The sequence below is a fragment of the Saccopteryx bilineata genome, chromosome 6 (assembly GCF_036850765.1).
Source record: "Saccopteryx bilineata isolate mSacBil1 chromosome 6, mSacBil1_pri_phased_curated, whole genome shotgun sequence".
Taxonomy (NCBI): Eukaryota; Metazoa; Chordata; class Mammalia; order Chiroptera; family Emballonuridae; genus Saccopteryx; species Saccopteryx bilineata.
This window is the reverse complement of record NC_089495.1, coordinates 158,497,373-158,519,121: the sequence shown is the minus strand read 5'-3', so window position 1 is coordinate 158,519,121 and position 21,749 is coordinate 158,497,373. Positions and strand designations below refer to the sequence as shown.

The following is a 21,749-nucleotide window of genomic DNA, read 5'->3' as shown; positions in this document are numbered from 1 at the left end:
AACAAGCCCTGTTATACATACATAGATTTATTTTGTTTTAGTTTTACATAATAACTGTGCCCCTAAGATGGACAGAGTAATAAACTCCTCCGACCATTACATACAACCAGGTACAATTACATACAACCAGGTACATAGGTCTGAAAATTCTAGATTCATGAAAGTAAATTTTCCAACCTTAGACACAAATTCTTCAGGGTTTTTTGTTTGTTTGTTGTTGTTGTTGTTCCTCAAGTATGCAGTTGGTTTCAGCGGGCATTTAAGCAACACAGCCAATGTAGTTTTACAAATGGCATTAGCTGAACCAGCCACGGTTTTTACCTGCAGGCTGCAGGCTCTCCAAAAAGGGAAAAATCCCTTTCACATCCCATTCATAGAAAGGACGCATTTGCCTGGTAGAAAGCTTTAGTGGAGGACCCTGGAACAATGTCAAGTGCTGGGAGGGTATCCGTGGTCCTCCCAATCAAGAAAATAGGCAGGGTGTATTCACAGACAACAGATACGATTGGATTCCAGCTCCCCGGACATGCCTATACCTTTGCATTTTCCTTTCTAAGTAAATTCTATAGTGCACACCACTTCATGCAAATCACAAGCAGGAAATAGCAACCTAAGCACTTCTTGGATCATGCCAACGTGCAGGTTCAGGAGTGCCTTGTTTCGATAAAGGATACTAAGAGGAAGAAGTCACTTTTTCTTCCAGCAAATGTAATCCCTCAGCCACTTCCAAAGATATGAAGGGCAGGTGCAGACTTTCTAAATTCAGAACCTTTTCCCCCAGGTGATATGCTAGGGTACCTCTTTTCACATGCTGGGTTCTCCCTCCTCCACCTCACCATTGGGAACCTGGCTGTTTCTTGCATGTAGCAACAGGACTTTTTTTTTTTTTTTTTTTTTTAAAGAAGAATTTTGTCAGCCCTCCATTAATTACTCTTTTTGGCATTCTCCTGTCTATATCATTTTTCTCATTCTACAACATGATCCTAAACCTTTAGAATGCTTTAGACCAGTGAACTCCAGAAAGTAGATCCTGGAGACCCCTGATGACCCAATAGGATCATGCACTGGAAACAAACTCTGCTTGAACAGACTGCATGTTTAGATGTCAAGAATGGGCTGAGGAAAGGCAATGGTTCATAAGAAAGCCTCCTGCCTCTATCATGGCAAATCTGGGCCTCTCTTCCATTAAACCTTAAATGAAGACTCATGCTGGAATAGTTCAAATGTTTTGGAGTAGAAGGGAGAAGCCAGCTGCAGACTGAGCAAAAGTACACGCTGTATTTATTAACATTGAACGCAGCTTTTTATATAATTACATCCCTGTGCACTCTTTATTTTTGGTTCTTGAGTTAAGTCACTCAGATTAAATGAAGAAGTGTGCAGGAGAGGTGCTTCGATGCTTCTTTGGTTTCTATGGCAACTCTGAGCATCTTCTCCGCTGCCTCATTGACTGAGTGTGCCCAAAGTGATGGGGGCTGCAACTTCCAGCTGCTCCTGGGAGCGCCAGCGAGCTGTGCTTCCTGGATCTCATGGCCACCGAAAGGGCTCTGACTAGACCAAAGAAAGTCTCTGTCACACTGATTCGACCTTTCCTCATTTTCTTGTGCATGGCTGCCCTCTGAGAGTGCTTTTGCCAAGAGTGTTCTGTGAGGGATGTGCACATGCTTGCCTGTGAACTTCCTCTATTGGGAAATAATTTGTTTTTATGGGTCTGTGTCTATGTGCCCAATGCAGCTCCATTGTAAGGACACCCCTATATACAGTACTACTGAGTGAAACACTCTGTTTGCAGGATCGAATAAAAAAGTTGCTTAACTGTGACTTTAGATGTAGAAGTGTATTAGCAAAAACTAGAAACACAAAAGCCAAATAAAACTATAATACCCAGATATATATAATAAACCTAGATACTTGTTTAGGGATGTCTTTTAGATCACGTGTCAGGATGAGAGAAGTGATGAGACAAAGGTGGCATCATCACAAACCTCATCTAAGCATCTTCTAGGGCAGGTGTGGCCAACAGTTTTTGCCCTGGGCCAGATTTAAAAGAAAACTTTTTTCATGGGCTGGATGAAATATTAAAATTTAAAAAATGTTAAATAGGCCCTGGCCGGTTGGCTCAGCGGTAGAGCGTTGGCCTAGCGTGCGGAGGACCCGGGTTCGATTCCCGGCCAGGGCACACAGGAGAAGCGCCCATTTGCTTCTCCACCCTCCGCCGCGCTTTCCTCTCTGTCTCTCTCTTCCCCTCCCGCAGCTAAGGCTCCATTGGAGCAAAGATGGCCCGGGCGCTGGGGATGGCTCTGTGGCCTCTGCCTCAGGCGCTAGAGTGGCTCTGGTCGCAACATGGCGATGCCCCGGAGGGGCAGAGCATCGCCCCCTGGTGGGCAGAGCGTCGCCCCATAGTGGGCGTACCGGGTGGATCCCGGTCGGGCGCATGCGGGAGTCTGTCTGGCTGTCTCTCCCTGTTTCCAGCTTCAGAAAAATGAAAAAAAAAAAAAGTTAAATAAAAAAACAATTCATTTAAATAAACAAAATTTTATTATGTAATTTGTTTATGAATAAATGTAAGTAATTTAGTACAACAAATTAACAAAAAAACTAATGTGACGTGTTGAGGCACTTTGCATTGCCTATTATTTTTTTAATATCTGGCTCTATACTTGTAGTAGCTATTCTTAACACAGCCTCCAAATGTAAATCATTCAATCTTGATCTTGTTGTACTTTTATTTAGATTCATTAAAGAAAAAGTTTGTTCACAAATATAAATTGAGCTGGATTACTAAATATTCCTTGGTAAGTTTTTTTCCATTATTCAATTGCTTATAGAAATTGCACAGATGAGTACAAAAGTTGTAAGTTTTTATAATGGATTTTTTAAAATAATAAAGAAGTATCACGAATACACTCGACCAATTATTGGAAGTTAACCCTAGATTAGTCACATGCGGAATTCTTTCCCATGTATCACTATTTTCTTAAATATCTCGATTTCCAATAATCAAAGACGCTTCCACTTCTGAGTAGCTGAGATTTTAACTTTCATTGTTGTACAATGGTTAGATATCATAGTTTATGTATAAGGATTTAAAAGTACCACTTATTTCATTTCCACAGTGCGTCGTGTGGAGAATATTAAAAATTTAATCGCGGGCCACATAAACTCATTAAGCAGGCCGGATCCAGCCTGTGGGCTGTATTTTGGCCATGCCTGGTCTAGAGTCTGGGCAGTCATTTAATATAAAAAAAGGAAAGAATGGCTTCCATGGGAGCAGGGTTTTTATAAAATCAACTTAAACCATTCCCAGTAAGACATTAAGAAAATATTTGAATCCATGGTGACACCTCTGAAGAAAGAATTAAACAAAGCTTTATGTATATGGAGAACAAGAACTACATCTTTGCACATTGCTTCACCTGCCATAAGTATCCATAAGTGGTAGTTATTACATATGCATTTTATATCTAACACCCACTTACTTTTCTCGATTTTAAAACAAAATGAATATATCCCTGTACTGCCCATTTTCCAAATGGTAATCTACTGCTGACATAGACCAGATCAAAAACTTTGAGTAACCAACACCAACTGTATAATAATAGCTCCTTGATAGGCCTGACCAGTGATGGTGCAGTAGATAAAGCATGAACCTGGGACGCTGAGGTCCCAGGTTCAAAACTCAGAGGTCGCTGGCTTGATTGTGGGGTCACTGGCTTAATTGTGGGGTCACTGGCTTGAGTATCGTATTATTGACATGATCCCATGGTTGGTTGAGCCTAAAGGTTGCTGGTTTATGCCCAAGGCCACTGGCTTGAACAAGGGGTGACTGGCTCGGCTGGAGCCCCCTGGTCAAAGCACATATAGAAATCAATCAATGAACAAGCAATCAATGAACAACTAAGGAACCGCAATGAAGAATTGATGCTTCTCACCTCTCTCTCTTCTTTTTTGCTTTTAGGTCTGTCTCGCCCTCTCTCAAAAAGATAGTCCTCAATAAATTTTTGGTCAAACTGAATAAAGCTTTTTAGACATTTAACTGCTTAACAGCTTCAATCTCTCAGAACATTATTTCAAGCCTGAAATAAAAAACATCTCTGAAAATGAGCACAGTCATCACTAAATCCCTACATTCAGGCCATGTCTTCTGTGTCTTACCTGCACATTTCTGGCCTTCCTGGCATTCTGATATTAGTTACATTGTCCTTATCATAAATTACCTGATATTCTCAACAAAGCAGATCAGAAGCAGAAACCTAAGCGGTACTCTGGGACTTCTGGCCCGGGACAAAACAGCAATGGTGGTTTAACAGATAAACTTTTACCCGCGCACCCTACCGGAAGAGCTTGTGCCACACAAGGAAGCATTACATAACACAAGCCATTTGTTTGAATAAAGCAAAGAATTGTATCATATTCCAAAAAACCATTCTTCCAAAACAATGAATGCCTGGAGGCAACAAACTTCAGTTATTTGGAGAGAGCCACTTACATGTAATTACTCTGCATTATTATTCTTGCTAGTTAGTGATAGTCCTGCCCAGAATTTGGCTCCCTGCTCTCCAACTCCTCCCTTCCTCTTTTTTCTTAAATGTCCTTCCCCTCCCTTTCTCCAACTACTTTGCTTCTCCAGCTTCCAAAGTAGAGGACTCACTCATCCCAGTGTGTCCAGAACTTCCCTGGTTTTAGTACTGCAAATTCTGCATCCCTGGTAAACGTCTCTGTCCCAGGCAGTCCAGGATAGTGGGTCACCCTGTTCCTGAGCTAAGTATTGTGCTCATCTCACTGCACCTGCATCCTTCAGGTGTTACCTTGTAAGTATATAACTTTTGAAAAAGTCATTACAACAACCTTTGCATAGTGGCTCAAATCAGGTCAGTAGGGTCCTCCAGCTGAACTTTTTGAAAAAAGGAGTCTTTGAGATCTTAAAATATGGTCATCTTGGACTTGGCTCTTTAGTTCACTTAAAATGCATAGAGCTCACCTTTCTTCTTTCTTCTTTCTTTCTTTCTTTCTTTCTTTCTTTCTTTCTTTCTCCTTCCTTCCTTCCTTCCTTCCTTCCTTCCTTCCTTCCTTCCTTCCTTCCTTCCTTCCTTCCTTCCTTCTTCCCTTCCCTTCCCTTCCATTCCCTTCCCTTCCTTTCCCTCCCCTCCCCTCCTCTCCCCTTCCTCCCTCCCTTCCTTCCTTCCTTTCTTCCTTTCCCTCCCTCCCTCTCTCTCTCTCTCTCTCTCTCTCTCTCTCTCCCTTTCTTTCTTTCTCCTTTTTTCTTCTTTAATTTTGGGGAAGCAAATATATTTGATTTAGTCAGTTTGCTGGCTCTAAAAAGGACCTTTCAAGAGAAAAATCTGTTTTCTTATTTACACATAGTATGCAGAGATGTGCTACTTACAAAGGCCAGACTTCAGGGGCCTTGTTTGGACATCACTGGGAAGAAGGCATAAGCAGAAGGACTCTGACATCTCACCCTGCCTTTTCATTGTGTGTGTGTGTGTGTATTTGTGTGTGTGCGCATGTGCGTGCGGTCATGTTTACATAACAAAACTATTTTAAAAGTATAAGTGAGACCTATAGTTTTCAACTCCCTGCCTGGAGCTCCCACTTCACCTCTTGCGTAACAGGCTAGTCACCAGGAGGATCGTGCCATCCCCGTGACACGTGAAGCTTGGTTAGTAGCAGAGCTTTGTGGTTTTGCCTCAGGACAGGCCTATGCAATTCCTAGTTAATTGAAATTAATCTGAAGTTTGAAATGTACAAAGTCCCACAACTGATGCTTAAATTTGCAATGAGTCTACTTTTCGTGAGTCCCTTCCCTCTCCCTGACAACGCCAGGAGGAGCGGCGCCCCATGTGGAGAAAGCAGCGTTTTCCTCAGGTCGGTGAATAAAAACTGAGATGCAGAAAGGCCTTGGAGGAGACAGGGACACTTTCACTAAGAATGCCTCCAAATGGAAATCACAGGGCTGTGATAAAAGCTCACTGCTGAAGGGCCTCGGTTTTCATCTTAGCTCTAACAAATATGAGCTGTGTGGACTCGCACATGATGCCCCGTCTCTCTGAGCTTAGGTTTCTTCATTTCTTTCATAGGGATAATAATAGGGCCTACGCCTTAGGTTTGCTGTTAAGATTAGATTATTTAAAATGTGTTAAGAACCTAAAACCATGTTGAGATAGATTTAAACAGAGTTAAATGCATAGTTTTTAAGGAAGAAATATTAAGGAGCAGAATGCAGGCTTTCTCAGTATTTCCAGTCTCGAAAAACAGTTAAGTTAATCCAAATTTGGTAGAAAGGAAGTGATACTTCCTCTGAGACCATCTATCCTCCATAACTTTAGGCCGTGAAACAATACATAGTTTTGGTGGGTTAAACCAGGTCTAGAGGCAGATATACCTAATTCTAATACCACTTCCGTCATTTGTGATCTTGAAAGTCTAGCCTCAGTTACTTCATCTGTAGCACACATGGATAAATGATAGGGTATGGGCCAAATCTCACCTACCCCATGCAGTACAAGTAAAGTTTTATTGAAACACTGCCAGACTATTGTTTTCATATTATTTGTGATTGCTTTCACGCTATAAGGGTGGAGTTACAGAGTTCAGACAAAGACTGTTCTGCAAACCAAAAACTTTTACTATCTGGCCCTGTCGAAAACACATTTGCCTAGTTCTGATCTCTACCACAAAAGAAGGGGAATATCCTGATGTGTTTTTTGAGAATGAGATCATATATAAGGCACAACACCATACAGAGTCTAGGCTCCAAGAACAGGGATTATTCTCATTAAACCAAAAATTAAAAATCTAAAGCTTAATATTTTTTTGTTAGTTTCATTTTCTTGTTTCTTGGTCTTTTTCTTTTAGTTTCTAAACCCTAAGAATAAAGGTATCTTTTTTAAATTTCCTTTAAAAATTTTATGGAATTTATTAGCGTGGCATTGTTAATAAAATTATACAGGCTTCTGGTCTTTCCTAGCCTCTCTCTCCCTAGATCATTCTGTCCCAAAACAAAATATGAGCCTGACTTCCTCAAACTTGGATTAAACTAATCCGCCACCCACTGCACCTGCCTGTTAGGCAATTTCTATGGCTCTATTCATGCAAACCATCAGGGTTTGTCCCAATGTGGACGAACATTTGCTTTACAGCTCAGCGAGTCTACATAAATATACAGGAAGCCCAGAGATTTTGCTCCAATTTCTTTTCAACGTTTAAGTTTTTATTTAGAAATAATAAAATAAGACATAATATATAAAAATATGTACAATCCATGGTTTGTGCAGTACAACAGGAAGACTTTAGATACAAAAGGATAGCAAACAAAATAATAACTATCACGATTGTCTGAGGCCGGGGTTATGCAACTCACCAGAGGCCAGAGCTGAAACTCAACATCACTAGAAAAGAGATTCTTAGCCTGAACTGTGGTGGCACACTGGATAAAGCATTGACCTGAAAAGAGATTCTAGTTGGGGGTGGGGGTGGGGGGTGACTATGCAACACTTTTTTTTTTCACCTTAACATTAGTAGACACAGAGTGAAAACAAACTCTACTTCTCAGGACAAGCTTCTTGCCTTTACTGCTTTACTGAGTGGCTTATCATATAATATGAATTGACATTTTTTATTTGCAAGGGTAACATAATTTGGGGGGGATACAGCTCATGAAATAAATGTCGAGGTTTGGGATGGAACTTTGTAGGGAAGAAAGGAAGCAATGGGAAGAAATAATGCATGAACAGAATTTTTTTGAAAGGTATAACTTTCTCCAGGAATTTGGAAATGACTACAGTGCTATCGTGAGACATTCTTTCAATGTCTGATTCAAGTATATACTTAGAGGGATAGAAAACTATTCCTTTCTCAATAATCAAAATAGAATTCACTTTGTCTACATTTTATTCAAAAATAGGATAACCAAGAATCTATGCTTCCTCCCAAAAAAATATAATGCCCAGCCAGATATGGGAAAAAAATTCTTTAAAAGTGAATAAATCCTAAGTAAATTCAACGGGGTTTGCTTACAATAGAGAAGCAACATGTATCCAGGAATAGACCCCAGACATTCACGGCAAGTCTCTTCAATCTGCATTCTAATGACATGTGTGCACTAATTAAAGAGACCCAGGCAATAAGGACAAATCTTTTGAAGGTAAAACACAGCAAAAAATGTTGTGCATTACCTGTGTCTTGGCTCTTGAAAAAAAAATACCATTTAATGTAACTGTTGTAACTGTTAAAATACTAATAACTAAAAAAAAGCTTTCAAATGAACAATCCATGCTGAAATAAATAACCGAAGAACAGAGCAATACAAACCTTTTAAGGCTGGTAAATATTTGCTAAAACCATGCTAACCGGTAGCATATAGGTACTAGCTCTCAGAAATTGCTGCACTGAAGTTATACTTTCTATGGCAATTTTTCCCTTTACAGACTTCTATTTACATTTGGCTTTAAATATGAAAATATCTGATAAACTTTATAAAATGTACACTTTAAAAACATAGCTTCTGCAAAATTTTCTTGAAAAAAACAAACAAACCTGTGCACCAGAAATTTTATATATTTTTTTCTCTATTTCAGAAAGAAGTTGAAAGATTTCCCTCCCTCATTCCTGCCCCCATGCCAACCCCTTTTGCAAAAAACAAAACAAAACAAAAACCTCAAGTCTTTTTAAGTGGCAGCACTGTGAGTCTGGGAGGAGCCTTCCCTGTGGTCACCCCCACTCTCCATGGCATCTTCATTTAATTTATCACGGAATACTCTTTGGTTTGATTATTTTCCTTTGCAAAATATAGAAATAGCAGCAGCTGAAGCCCTCGGTGCCCTCTCACTGTCACCAGCCAAACTGTTGCCTCTTCGGTTCTCTCGTCCCCTCAATCTCCGTTCCTCCAACTGTCTAACCAACTTCCCGAACCTGCCTTGAAATTTGGATTTCAGATCGCATCCACTTGCTTGACAATCTCTGTCTTGGTTTCCATAAAACTAACGCCCCCGTTTCCAAACCCAAGACCTTGGAAGGTTGACCACAGCAGATACTGTGACCGTACTGTGCTGTGCAGGCACTGCATTCAGATATGGCTGCTCAGGACCCAGAGACCATTACAGACATCAATTCACAAAATACAGGATTCTAGAACAAGCTGTGTTTTAATGGCATACAGGGATATAACACCATAAGAGAATTGGTTTTGAGACTCCAATTAAAAAGAAAAGTCAGTAACCCCAGAATTCACAGATAGGGTACTTTAGACCAAAAAATAATAAAATAAAATAAAATAAAATAAAATAATTCCATTATTAAGCTAGAGTCGGGGGGGGGGGTGTTAGCAATCAGGGAGCCAGGCAGGAGATACTTTTGGAAAACAATGTCTCTTTAGTCACCCACTCTAGGGTCCAAAAGGACAAGGATCAGCTCAGATTCAATAACAAGTGTACATACAGGAAGGGGAAATAACCCTTTGAGATCATTATTTCCTTAATTTGTGACTGTGTTATATGTTATATAGCTCTTGTTGACCCTAAAATTCTGAAACATTTTCAGTCCTACCCTCTACCATTGAAATGAAGCAACTTTCCTCTCTCTCGTGAATACTTGAGCTGAGGTACTACATTCAAAGAGGCTCGTCGGCATCTCACCCTCTCCCCACTTTGGCATTTGCAGCCCACTCGGACACTGTAGGACTCACTCCTGATAGACTGATCAAAAGAACCAGCCCTTAGAGCTGGCATGGCATCTTTTCTAAGGCAAAGTCAATCTGAAAATGTCCTGAAAGTCAGGGAAATGAATTCAACCACAAAGGTTTCAGCCAATTTACCTTCCACATTGGATGGCTCAGTTCTGAGGACGCCGACTAAATTCAACCAACGTCCTATCTTATGGAATAAATTTTGGAATGTGCAAAAAGGAAAAAACCCAGAAAAATCTAAGAACATGTCACCATCTCTCACCTTATACATTAGCCTAGCCAGCACTATCTTGCAGGAGAGAAAAGATGTTTATAGTGTGTGCGTGTGCGTGTGCGTGTGTGTGTGTGTGTGTGTGTGAATTTCACTTCCGCCTTCTTTTCTATCTTTTAATACAAAAGTCACATGAAAGAACAAAATTTGAAAAGCACTACACTTACTCGACTGTGTGTGGACAACGTCCTATTTTCCAGAGGGCAGTTCAAGGTCTTGCTGAGGTTCAGTCATTGTCTCTTGATATCAAGGCAGCTATGGAGCACTCCTTCCTTTTTAGTATGAGCTTCACTGTGCAAAAATGTGCATTATCTTTGGCATTTATTTTAGGTAGTCTAACTTAAAATTTGAGATAACCCATTAACAACATCATGAAGGGAAAAAAAAAAAAAACCCGGAGGCTACCATTTGGCTAGCGTTACATAATGCCCTTATGTAACCAGAAAGAGAGAGAGAGAGAGAGAGAGAGAGAGAGAGAGAGAGAGAATATCAATTCTAGCAAACAAATTACTGGCCTCAAAAAAATCAGGCTTTTGTTTTGGCAGCTAATAGCCAAATACTTGCCACTTTGAAGCGCATATCACGGGCTTTCAACAGAGTTCAATACTGACTTTTAAATTACACTAAAGAAAAACTACATTGCAACAAAAATACAGTTTGTGTTCATGTAGTTAGCAGCTTTTCAAGATTAAGGCAGAGTCTTGCCTTTGTTATGCCATTAAAAACATTCTTGTTCCCTAAAGAGAAGCATTCTGGATAAGTCAAATACCCAACCAAGGCTTGCCTGCAAGTTCAAGTCTTGTAAAAACACAAAACAAAACATAAAAACCCCATAACTTATCCTACAACTTGTATATGTGCCATCGGGTCATGGGGAGGCATGTTTAGTGCTTTCCATTAGTCTTTGAGCTTAAGAGTTTTTCTCTGAAACCATTGTGCTACCCTCCATCCCTGCTGGCCACCTGCCTTGACCGCCTCTGCGCCAGTACCGTCTGAATAACTGTTTTGGGCTTTTGACCAACAGACTGTGTTTTAGCGTAACTATTCCAGAGAAGAAACCAGTCAGTCATATCTCCGATTCTCGCCGTAAGGGCCTGGGCTCTAGAGGTACGCTTGCCTGATTGTGGAGGTCTATATCAGGAGGTGTGTCCGTACTTGTGCTTTCTGGAACACCATTGTCACTGTCATCTTCCTCTTTGCTTGTGAGGGCAACTTCATTTTCATAGCAAAATGAATTCGCATTTGAGAGGATATATTTCTTTTCTGCTAAGTCTCTGGCACTACAAAGGGGTGTGTTGGGTACTTCATAAGTCTTGTGGAACCTTGAATAGTCCACTTTATAGTAATGCTTCTCTTCAAAGAGGACGGGCTCATAGCGGTGACCCCAAAGGATTTCGTTTGCCAGGTATGAACTACGGCACTGTGTGGTCATGGCAGTGGCTTCCACCATGCCTTCCAGTATCACAACAATTTCAAAGTCTGCATTGTCAATGTCCTGTTTACTCAAGTCATATAAAGGGCTGTCTTCATCGATTTCATGGACTATAGTGATTGGGGACACCAGAAATATACGGTCAATTCCACTGTCAAACCCAACATTGATATCTATTTGATCCAGGGGGATGTACTCCCCTTCCGAAGTAATTCTAGATTTGAGAAGCTGGGCTCGAACGTGTGCTTCTACCAGATGACTTTTCCGAAGATTGCCCACTCGCCACATCAAACACAGCTTGCCATCTCTCATAGCGATCACAGCATTGTGACTGAAGACAAGAGTCTCATTTCTCTTCTTCGGTTTGGCCATCTTCGCCATGACTGCGCCAATGATAAAGGCATCGATGATACAGCCCACGATGGACTGGAACACCACCATGAAAACAGCAATCGGGCATTCGTCCGTGACGCACCTGAAACCATAGCCGATGGTGGTCTGGGTCTCAATGGAGAAAAGGAAGGCGGCCGTGAAGCTCTTCACCTCAGACACACAAGCTTTGCTCTCTTTTGGTGCATCCAGATCCCCATGGAGCAGAGCTATCAACCAAAACACACAGCCAAAAAACAGCCAGGACAGCACGAAAGCCAGGCAGAAAATAACCAGCATCCACCGCCAGCGGATGTCCACACACGTGGTGAAGATGTCGGCCAGATACCGCTGTCCCTTCTCGCCCACGTTGATGAACTGAACGTTACAGTGCCCATCTTTCTTCACAAAGCGGCTCCGGCACTGTTGTCGGGTGTGGACTTTGCTCTTCCCGTTCCCAAAGCCGTTTGCAACCGCCATGGTGGCTAGCTTCATGCCGTCTTCTTCTGAAGACACAATGCTATAGCGGTTGGTTCGCACACTGCCCATCGCTTCTGCTGTGGACGCCAGTGCTTCTGCTTTGGGAAACAGTCTGAGTTTTTGCAAAACCCTTTGGAGAAACAGTTTTGAATGCTCAGTGAGGACACACACCAAAAAAAATAAGGAGAGATGGGGGTCTCCAGGAGCCTTGAGGTTCTACCAAGGTCTGTCTACTGACATGCAGAGTTACCTCAGTAACTCAGCTGTCATCCAGAGAACAGGTCCTGCCGAAAACAGAGAGATCATTCATTACAAAATAATTCATTATTAAGGGCTCTACACCCTAAGGCAGCATTTCCTAGTAAGACACACAGACTCAGATAGAGATAAGCACAGCCTATGTTAAATTATTGGGTTTTTAAATCATTGTGCCTTAAAATAATTATTTTATTTAAAAGCACAAAATCATTAAACACAGAAGGGTTAGTTGTTTGTGACTAGTCTTTCCACCACAATGTCAGGTGCCTTTTCTCCTATATCTTGTAAGCAGTCTAAAATAGTCTGTTTTATGGGTCTACCTCTCCCCTCTCAGTCTCTTCTTTTGCTTTCTTTACTTGTGAAGGTCCCAAGTAATTAACCAGAAGAAGGACTTTTTAACTCCAAGGTTTGTCATGAAGCATTAAGAACTCAGACACAGCTAGAGAACACTCCATACAAATGCAGAATGTTCGTATTCATTGAGTTGCAGGTGCATTAGGGGAGACTATGACAAGGTTGAAATCAGAAGGCACCAATTGTTTTGTTTAAATGATGAAACTGAGCAGACAGTCCTTAAAATCATCTGAAACGAATCTCAAATTCTGAAGACTATTTGGGCTGGCTTCATCAGCGTACACACTTCAAGCAGTCACTATGTAGAAATATCTGATAACATCTGTTAGTGCAAATGATTCTGACTTGAAGCCTCAAGTTAGCTCTGGGGGATAGAGAATGATTCCGTTGCCTAGCAATTAGAGTCCTGAAATTCTCTGGAGATGGGACTGCCAGGTATAATGACAGGCTTGGAAGTAAGCACCTTTGTGCCAAAGGACCAGGTCTTTAGTGGATTGAGATAAGACAGGAACTCATTTCATGAGAGTCCAATCCTGGGCTTTCCCAAACAGAGGCAACTTGGTAGGAAAGGATCATAAATGTCAGCCAGCTTACTTTCACTTCCCAGTGCTGTTGTTTGCTATACGTTCCTATGGAGAAGGCACTCACCTTTACCTAATGTGAACAAACAATAGTCTCAGTTTTCTCCTCGTGCCTTATCCTGTTCTGGGTAAAAACTATCTATCACCTTTAACGTCTCTCCTTGGCCACAAAGATACTATGTTTTCCTGGACAACTAACAAACACTTAAGTAGAAGTCTGGGTGTTTTCTTTATGGACTATAAATTAATGCAGCACAGAACTAAAACAAATAAATAAAATGTGATTCCCCCACATTTCAACCCCCCCCCAATCTAACCCTGTATTAAAAGAGAACAAAAACCAACAGATTAAAAAAAGGTCCGAAATCTGTTGAAATCCTAATAATAAGGACTCCACTTATTTTTTCTCCCCCCAGACTGTACTAAAATGAAGGAGGTCACAAAAGCAATGTCAGTCAAGCCACTTGCAAAGAAAAAAGCAAAGCATGTTATCTCTTTGTGTGCACCCCTTTACAGAAAGGCAAGGTGTACTGTCTTTGAAAATGGTTACAGTCTTTTCACTTCTCCCTCTTCATCCAAGTTATTATGCAAGAATGTGCCCCAACACATTTTTCCTGAGATTAGTCATCTGGGAAAATTGCAATGTGTGCTACATTTTGGCAGCTTTTGACACCTAAATGATGCCCGATTCGAAAGTGTCTCTAAATTACTTTATAAAATGAAGTTCCTGTGCCTTCTCAATCTTCCACCTGCTTCAATGTTTTGTCTGCTTCCTTGTGAAGTTTGTACTTGGACAAAAGAAACAGGATTCCTATTCCTCAGGGTGCTAGATCCTGGACAGGGAAAGAACTTTTCTTTTTTTACCAGTGATTTCAGCTTATTTGGCTCACGTGAAATTGCCAAGCATTTCTACACAAAAACAGGTTGAGGTGATTTAACACCAAATACAGGTGTACTTTCCACCACCACCAAAAAAGGGTGGGGAAAAAAGCATCATCTAAGTAGTGCTAGTATCCTTGAGTTCAGATTAACTTCAGAAACATATAAGCTGACACCAAGAAATTTCCTTTTCGTGATTCAAAACAATCCACCCCTCTGAGTTAGCATTAGGGACCATGAGTAGGCAGTCTCAAATTTCTCCTGACTGACTTCTTTCTGCACTTTGCCAGATTAAAGCATAACCACCACAGGAAATCTAAAGACTGAATTACGACTTTCCAAAAAATCTTGACCCCAGGACATTAGTCTGAATTCCACAAAACACACATTACCAGCTTCCTCTGAATAGCTTTCCCCATTTAGACCCCTTGAAAAGAGCCTGGATTGAGCGACTATTATTGTCTTGTTTCCATTGCTAATGACAGAATCTGTTACTCATGCAGACCTTCATTTACAAATGTTCTGTCCAGAAAGGGGAAGCAAGAATCTTTTGGGACAAAATGAAGACTTCTGTCACTTTGAATAGATATGCTCCAAAACAGATTTATGTGTGTATATGGTGTGGAGCTGATGACATTGCAAAAATCTAGAACCTGCCAAAGTTTGAAAGGTGAACTGTGCTAATAGCCCACTATGAAGAGTGGCTTTCCTATGAACCGCCCACATGCCAAGTGGCTTCAGGCAAGCAGAAAACGTCTTTGCTCTTCTCTTACTGAAAATCTCTTACTGAAAATTCGTGAGCATCTGGGAAACCTTCCATGAGGAACAGGGTTTCTGTGCAACTTTATTTTAGGGATAGATTCAAAAGAATTTTTTTTTTTTTTGAGAAAGAACCGATTAAGAGCAGAGCAGAACACTAAGTGATGGAATTCCCTGATGGGAACAACTCAGGAGAATTGATATTTGATTGGATGAACAATGTGTGTGAATTCCCCTTTCAGCCAAAATAGTTAAGGGCCCGATGTAAATCTGAAAGACACAAAGCATCACTTCACCCAGGCTATAACCAACGAGGTAGAAAAGACTTCTGGGAAGTTAAAAGGCTACATGTGGTGCTGTTCATGGTAAGACTATTTATAGGCTGAGCCAAAATTAAGCATAAGCAATGGAAAAAAATAGTCCAGTGCTTCAATCTTAGGTAGATGTTAAGGGAGAGAAAGCTACGGATTAAAAAAAAAAAAAAAGAGGGGGTAAAGGAGATAACATAATGAGTGACCCTAAATTACTTTGACTATATAAACATATTTCCAATATGGATTATAAAATACCAGAAAAAATGTCATTGTGAACAATAAATGAGAATAATGCATCTCATGATATGGTCATGGTGCGGTGAAAAAGAAAGTTCCTCACTAAGTGTGGGCACTAAGTAAGTATAGTAAAAGAGAGTGTGTTAGGCTAAGAGAGAGGTCTGCTAATAAGTGTTTAGAGCAGCTATTCCCCAGCTGACGCCATATACACCAGCCCCAGTGTGCTCTGGGCACATGTTGCTATGTGAGCACAACTGCTAGCAAAGCAACCTTTTAGAAGCTCAGTAAACAGGAGGGAGGGGGAAGGGAATGGGAGGGGAGGAGAGGGGAGGGGAAGGGAATACCCATTTCTCTGTGTGATCACTACAACATTCACACTCAACACTGCGTGGAGCATCACCCAGCATGCGCAAATGCTGAAAAACATACGCATTTGATAAACAAAAAATACACTATAAAAAAAAAAAAGAAGAAGGAAAAACTGAAAACACTCAACCTGTTCAGGTAAAGATGCGGTCAATCTTTCATGTTACTCAAAAGTCATACAAGGACTCGCCAGCTAACCAGAGGTTCCATAACTGGAGAGTCTCAAGGAATTGGAAATACTGTGAAGGTTTTAAATGCCAAATTCACCAGAGTTGAGAAAAAATATTCCTAATGGCACCAATGACATCAAAGGAAGCGCCAACAAAACATGAGGGGAGGGGCTGGAGGCAAAGTGAAATGACCTTGACCCTAACTCTCACCCCTCCCACAGTCCCTGAAGTCACACCTCTTACCACTGAGCGTGGAGATTTTTCAGGATAATGGCAAATATAAATATCACACTCCCGGTGGGGAGTGGGAGGGAGCAGGAAAAAGCTAACAAGTGCACAGTAATATACAGCAGACATACAACAGCTTCTAGATTAGTGCGAGGAAAAAAAAGTAGTCAACGTCAATATGCATTCTTTGCATACCCAAAATATGTTTTCAAATAATGCCTTATTTCCTAACAGGTAAATTCTGAGTTTATGAAAATTCCCAGGATTCACAGCCATATCCTGGTTACCATCCTATAGATACACTTATCCTGTCACAAACATTGAAATGCCCACTTCCTGTCTCTCTGTTTTTTTTAATTGTCAAGATGAGTCTATGTTATGATGCAATCTTTTTTACAGAAAAAGTCGTTTCCACCACTAGCCTCCCTACAAACCACGCTGTCTTCAACTTAGGTATTAGTACTATTATTATCAAAAATTACAAGTTGCTTAGGGGAGAGCAACATAATGGTGTGAAAGTTTTGCTGTCTTTAGGCTCTATTCCAACTCGGGCTCCTGCTCCCTTTCCCAGCAAAGCAACTTTGAGTCTCTCACTCTGTTTGGAACTCGACGCTACACTTGAAGCAATGACAAAGAAGGAAAAAAGGCCAAAGATCAAAACAATTGCTGAGTACCAATGTGTGCCAAGGTCTAAGACCAGTATTCTAGATACACTACTCGTCTCCTCCTTTTTTCCCCCTTAGAGCGAGAATCGAACGCGAGCTCCCTTGCCCTTGTCTCCAAACTCAGAATCTTGCTACAGCTGGTGCATTGGAAGTTATGAGCACAAACAGATGCTGCAGAGAAATGTTTCTATTGCTCAACTGTTCCAAGCATATCTCAGTATTTTTAGATCTGGGGATGTTCTGGTGCGCACACAAACTCTATAGGCATGATCTGGGACTCGGGAGCGTGGGTGAGCGCTCCTGCAGCGTGACAGCTGGGGCACCACTGGAGCAGCGGGGCAGGGTAAAGCCGGGAACAGCAGCCCGAGTCCACTCCCCAGGACACATAGGCAGCGAGACAGAAGGAGGAAGAAAACACACAGCAGCCCTTACCTGTTGCTGGCGCAGGAGCATGGGGACATAGAGTGGAAGTAGGGGGGCACAGAGGCATGTAAGATCCAGTAGTTTGTGAGAGCGAATGAGCCAAAGCAAACCAGAATTCCCAAGACCAAACCTTCCGGCGCCGGGAAAGGCTGCGCGCTGGCCAGGGCTCCAGTGCGCTCTGCAATATCCCGGCCAGCCTGGCTCCGCCTCCGGGCCGCTGCTGGCCAATCGCAGCGCGTCTGGCCACGCGTCCGGCCCCGAAAACCGCGGCGGGGAGGGGAGGATGCTACACCCGCGGTCCAAGCTTCTGCCAACGAGGAGAACCTGCTGCGGCTTCCACCGCCTCCAGCCTCCCAGCCCGATCCGGGAGTCTGGCCCTGGTTGGGCAGGAGGAGCTTGCGCCCAGCTTGGACAGCAGCAGGTGGGAAGCTCCGCTTCCGGGCTTTGGCTACTGCCTAATTGCTGCCTGACCTTGGGCAAAGTTTCCTACCCTTCCCCGTGCCCCACACTTCCCTTTTCTCTCCTGGGTGGCGACTGTGCTCTTCGTGGGCCTGCGAGGTGCGGGTGCCAGGGCGAAACGTTTGCAGCCGAGAGGACTGCATTTAAGCCCGGGCACGTCCTCGCTATCCTGCCTCCCACGCCTCTATAATCCGCTGCCGAACCTGCGCTGCGCCGAGGAGCCGAGAACTAAATAGGGAGAGGGACCGAGACCGGCGCTCGGAACCCAGCTGGATTTAGACGCGCACAAGTGTTGCAACTTCATAGCCGCTGGGCTCTTTCTTCCCTATCGTTCGTGAATTACTTACAAAGCGCCTAGACTTCTCCGAAGGGTGAACGACTCGTTCCCTGTCGTGTCGTCCTCCCTCAATCATTTTCTCCACCGCCGCCTGGCACGCTCTGCTGATCTAAAATCAGAGCGATTAGAAAGTAATGAATTCTCTGGAACAGCTACTCCTACAGACACTCAAGCTCTGCCCTCGCATCAGCGCCTCCCAGCCCTCATTCCCAGCAACCGGGCAAGAGAGTGTAGACCCTTTAAAAACCCAAGCCAAGTTCAGTGTTACCTGGGTCTGGACCTTGGAACTTCGCAGATTAATTCGTGTATGTGTGTGTGTGAACTAAATAGTAAGTGCATAATATAGTAGTCTTCCTAACACTGAGCTTGAAACCCCTATACGTGTGTTTAATGTTAGTTTTCTCAAACGATCTCATTCGTCTTTTGTGTAGTTTCTTTACACCTCTAAAAGGCCTCCTAGAATCGCCAAACTACTTCAACAATTTAGTTCTCATTCTGGGCGGCACAGCCCGGGTGGATTTGAGAAGGGGGGGGTGTCGAGGCGGGGAGGAGAAAAGGTGAAACTCACAATACACGGAAAGGGTTTGCTCCTGTGATCACCCCCGAGCCTCATATCCTCACATGGCCTCTAGGAGGTGCTAGTGAAATATGCTTAGGTTTATGCAGATATGTACTTAATCCTGCTTTAGCAAGTGTGCCTCTTTTCCTAGCGCTGAGCAAAATATTTAAATTAAAAGGGTGTGGAGTAGATTGTGCACGCGGTGTGACTGCTCGGATAGCCAAACGCATTCCTGTTTCATTCCATTTGTTGTATTATGCAGTACTCCAAGCCCTGTTACCGACTGTCTTGCCTTTTAAAGCCCTGTAGGTGGCAATGATGTCTCCCACAAGGGTGGTCTACCTTAACGTTTATTTATTAATTCGTTTATTATTTATCAACAGCTGAATGCACTGCGCAAAATAGATGGATGTATGGTAGTAACCTAGGCGGTAGCCCGAAGCTAAAAGAACCTGGAGATAGACAGGCTAACTCTAGATAGCCCAAGAACAGAAGACAAGTTACAGCTGACTCCACTGCCTTCACTGCCGTAACCATCTTCTGAAATGTGTTTCCTATGGGATTTCTTCTTATTAACAGGTGGGAGAGGTCGAATTAATTCCTTAAAACATATTAGACCTGAATAGAAAGAGGAAATTAATCATTTATATATGTTCTCTTCTTTATTGTGATTCAATGTGTGCATCTGTGGATGGCTAGGAATTTTCCAAACCATATGAATTCAGGGAGGGAACACTTTTCTTCTCAGCTTTTTTTAAAAAACTGTCACCTCTAAAGAGATGCCATTTCTCTGGAACTTGGATTAAAACAGTTTTACTTTAATATACTACTCTAAATAAACTGAATACACCACAGGCCAAGATACTTTTGTACCATAGGAAAATCTTTCAAGAAATGAACAAGTTACAAGATTCTGGTTGGTTGTATAAATTTTATTATGGGAAGGGGCAAATAAATATATACATTCTAGGCTTTCTCATCAACACCACTCTCACCCTCCTGTGGACTTACTCCTTGAAGTAGAAAGTTAGAGAAAAGTGAGTTATTTTAATAAGCAGCCACCCAATCGGCATTACATTTTTAAAAATCTTATTTAGCTAAACAAAGAAACATGAAAGATTAAATTTTGTAAGTAACTAAAAGTTTGTAAATGCATAATAGCATTGTTTAACTGCATTGCTTCATTTTATAAAGAAAAACAATAAATAAATTTGCATTTTTAATTAATAAGTGACTTTTCCTTGTGTCCCTGTCAGGAAAAGTCTAGTGTTCCCAAGTGATCAGTGCTTGGGTAAATATACTTTTGGAGCGATGTGTGATATAGATTTCTCTAGTCAGAGGACATCATTTTTGGCCGAATCAGTCTTTTATTTAGCAAAAATCCCCATTACTTTTGGACACCAATGTAGTTGGGTGTTGGGATCCATCTGTGGATTAAATTTTTCCAAGGAAATGACAATTATGCTCTTACTGATTCCCTTGATGGTAACCACCTATCATATGAAAGCCAAATATTAGTCACAATCCAGATCTGCCATCAGATTATGAATGGCTGTGTGACAAAGAAGATGATTGTTCCACTAGGAACACAAATCTTTCCTTTGTCTTTATATAAAGATCTCTAGCAATTACATATAGCTTTCAACTTCCATCGACCATATATGCAGTCCAGTTTCACAATGGTAAGAGATGAAAAACTCCTGTCATTTGCATCTACTAGGTATTAAGAACCACTTACTCATCTGCACAGCAGTAATGAATAGTAATAATAAATGCCAGATTGACTTGAAGTATAGACAGGGTGAGTCTGCAATACACTGCTATGTGGACAAGCCATCTACTCTGGCTTTTTAAGACACCAAGTATATTTTTGTTTATTGGAAAACAGCTTTGGCAACTTCACTTATGGCATTGGTAAGATTTAATCTTCATATTAAAGTCAGCGAATATATTTGTTGAGTAACTACTTTGTACTTTAGCTAAATTGTTATATGGGAAACACAGGGTCCCTAGGAAGAACAGTGGCTTCCCTCTAATAATTCACAATATCCAATGGGACAGACAAGCAACACACACATGAAGTCAAATGACACTATAAGGTAGCCTATGAGTAAGAGGTAAAATGGATCACACAAAACAAATTTCTGGGGAGTTTCTGAAGAGTGGAATGAAATAAAGTAGAATACATAGAGAAGTCTTAGAATGGAAGACCTAATATGTATGACACATTACCATGTGCATTTTGTCTTAAGGATGCTGAAAACATACTAGAAGGTAATACTGTTTGTGTCCTAAAATGCCTGTTCGCCCCCAGATATGTCTATATATGTGCATGTAATCATGTATTTAAACTCTGAACTGCTACTAAGAATGTCATGTGTGCCGCTGCCTACACAGACACCGTTTCTTTTAAAGCAGTGGGATATTATATTCTACAAGGCTTATTTACCATTTGTCACCACTGACACACATTGTGATTGTGCCTTATTTATCTGGCCTACCTGGGAGTGCAACAGATCCTATGATGGCTTTTCTAAAGTGAAATTTGTTGGGATGGGAGTTAATTTCTTTGATTCATCGTCCGCATCCTCAGACTCTCCTATCGACTGCCCCCTAGCGTTGCGTAGGTATTTCTAGCAGAGGGTATTTTGTTCCCCTCATGCTATTACACATAGTTTCCCTATATCTGTTTCTACCCAGCAGTAGAGACCTTTTCAAATCCACTGTCATATCTTTTTTTTCCTTACAGCCCTGCATATGACCAAGTGGAGGAAAAAATATCAGTCTATTAAGTATCAGTTGAATGAATAAGTGAATGAGAGTGACAATAGTTTTGAGGACAATATGACTTTGGAATAATGACTCAGTTTCATTTTAATACACATAAGCTATTTTATTTTATCTGCAATCGAGTGGGACAATC

The 21,749-nt window shown here is 41.6% G+C and overlaps 1 protein-coding gene across 1 annotated transcript; it reads right to left on the bottom strand.

The window, feature by feature from the left end:
- Window positions 1–7,180: 7,180 nt before the first annotated feature.
- Window positions 7,181–17,632, bottom strand: KCNJ2 (potassium inwardly rectifying channel subfamily J member 2). Its single transcript, XM_066234706.1, has 2 exons — window positions 17,481–17,632; window positions 7,181–12,521 (listed from the first exon to the last, which is right to left on the bottom strand). Exon 2 carries the CDS (start codon window positions 12,304–12,306, stop codon window positions 11,023–11,025), a length of 1,284 nt encoding a protein of 427 aa, XP_066090803.1. The 5' UTR covers window positions 12,307–12,521; window positions 17,481–17,632; the 3' UTR covers window positions 7,181–11,022.
- Between the last annotated feature and the right edge of the window lie 4,117 nt (window positions 17,633–21,749).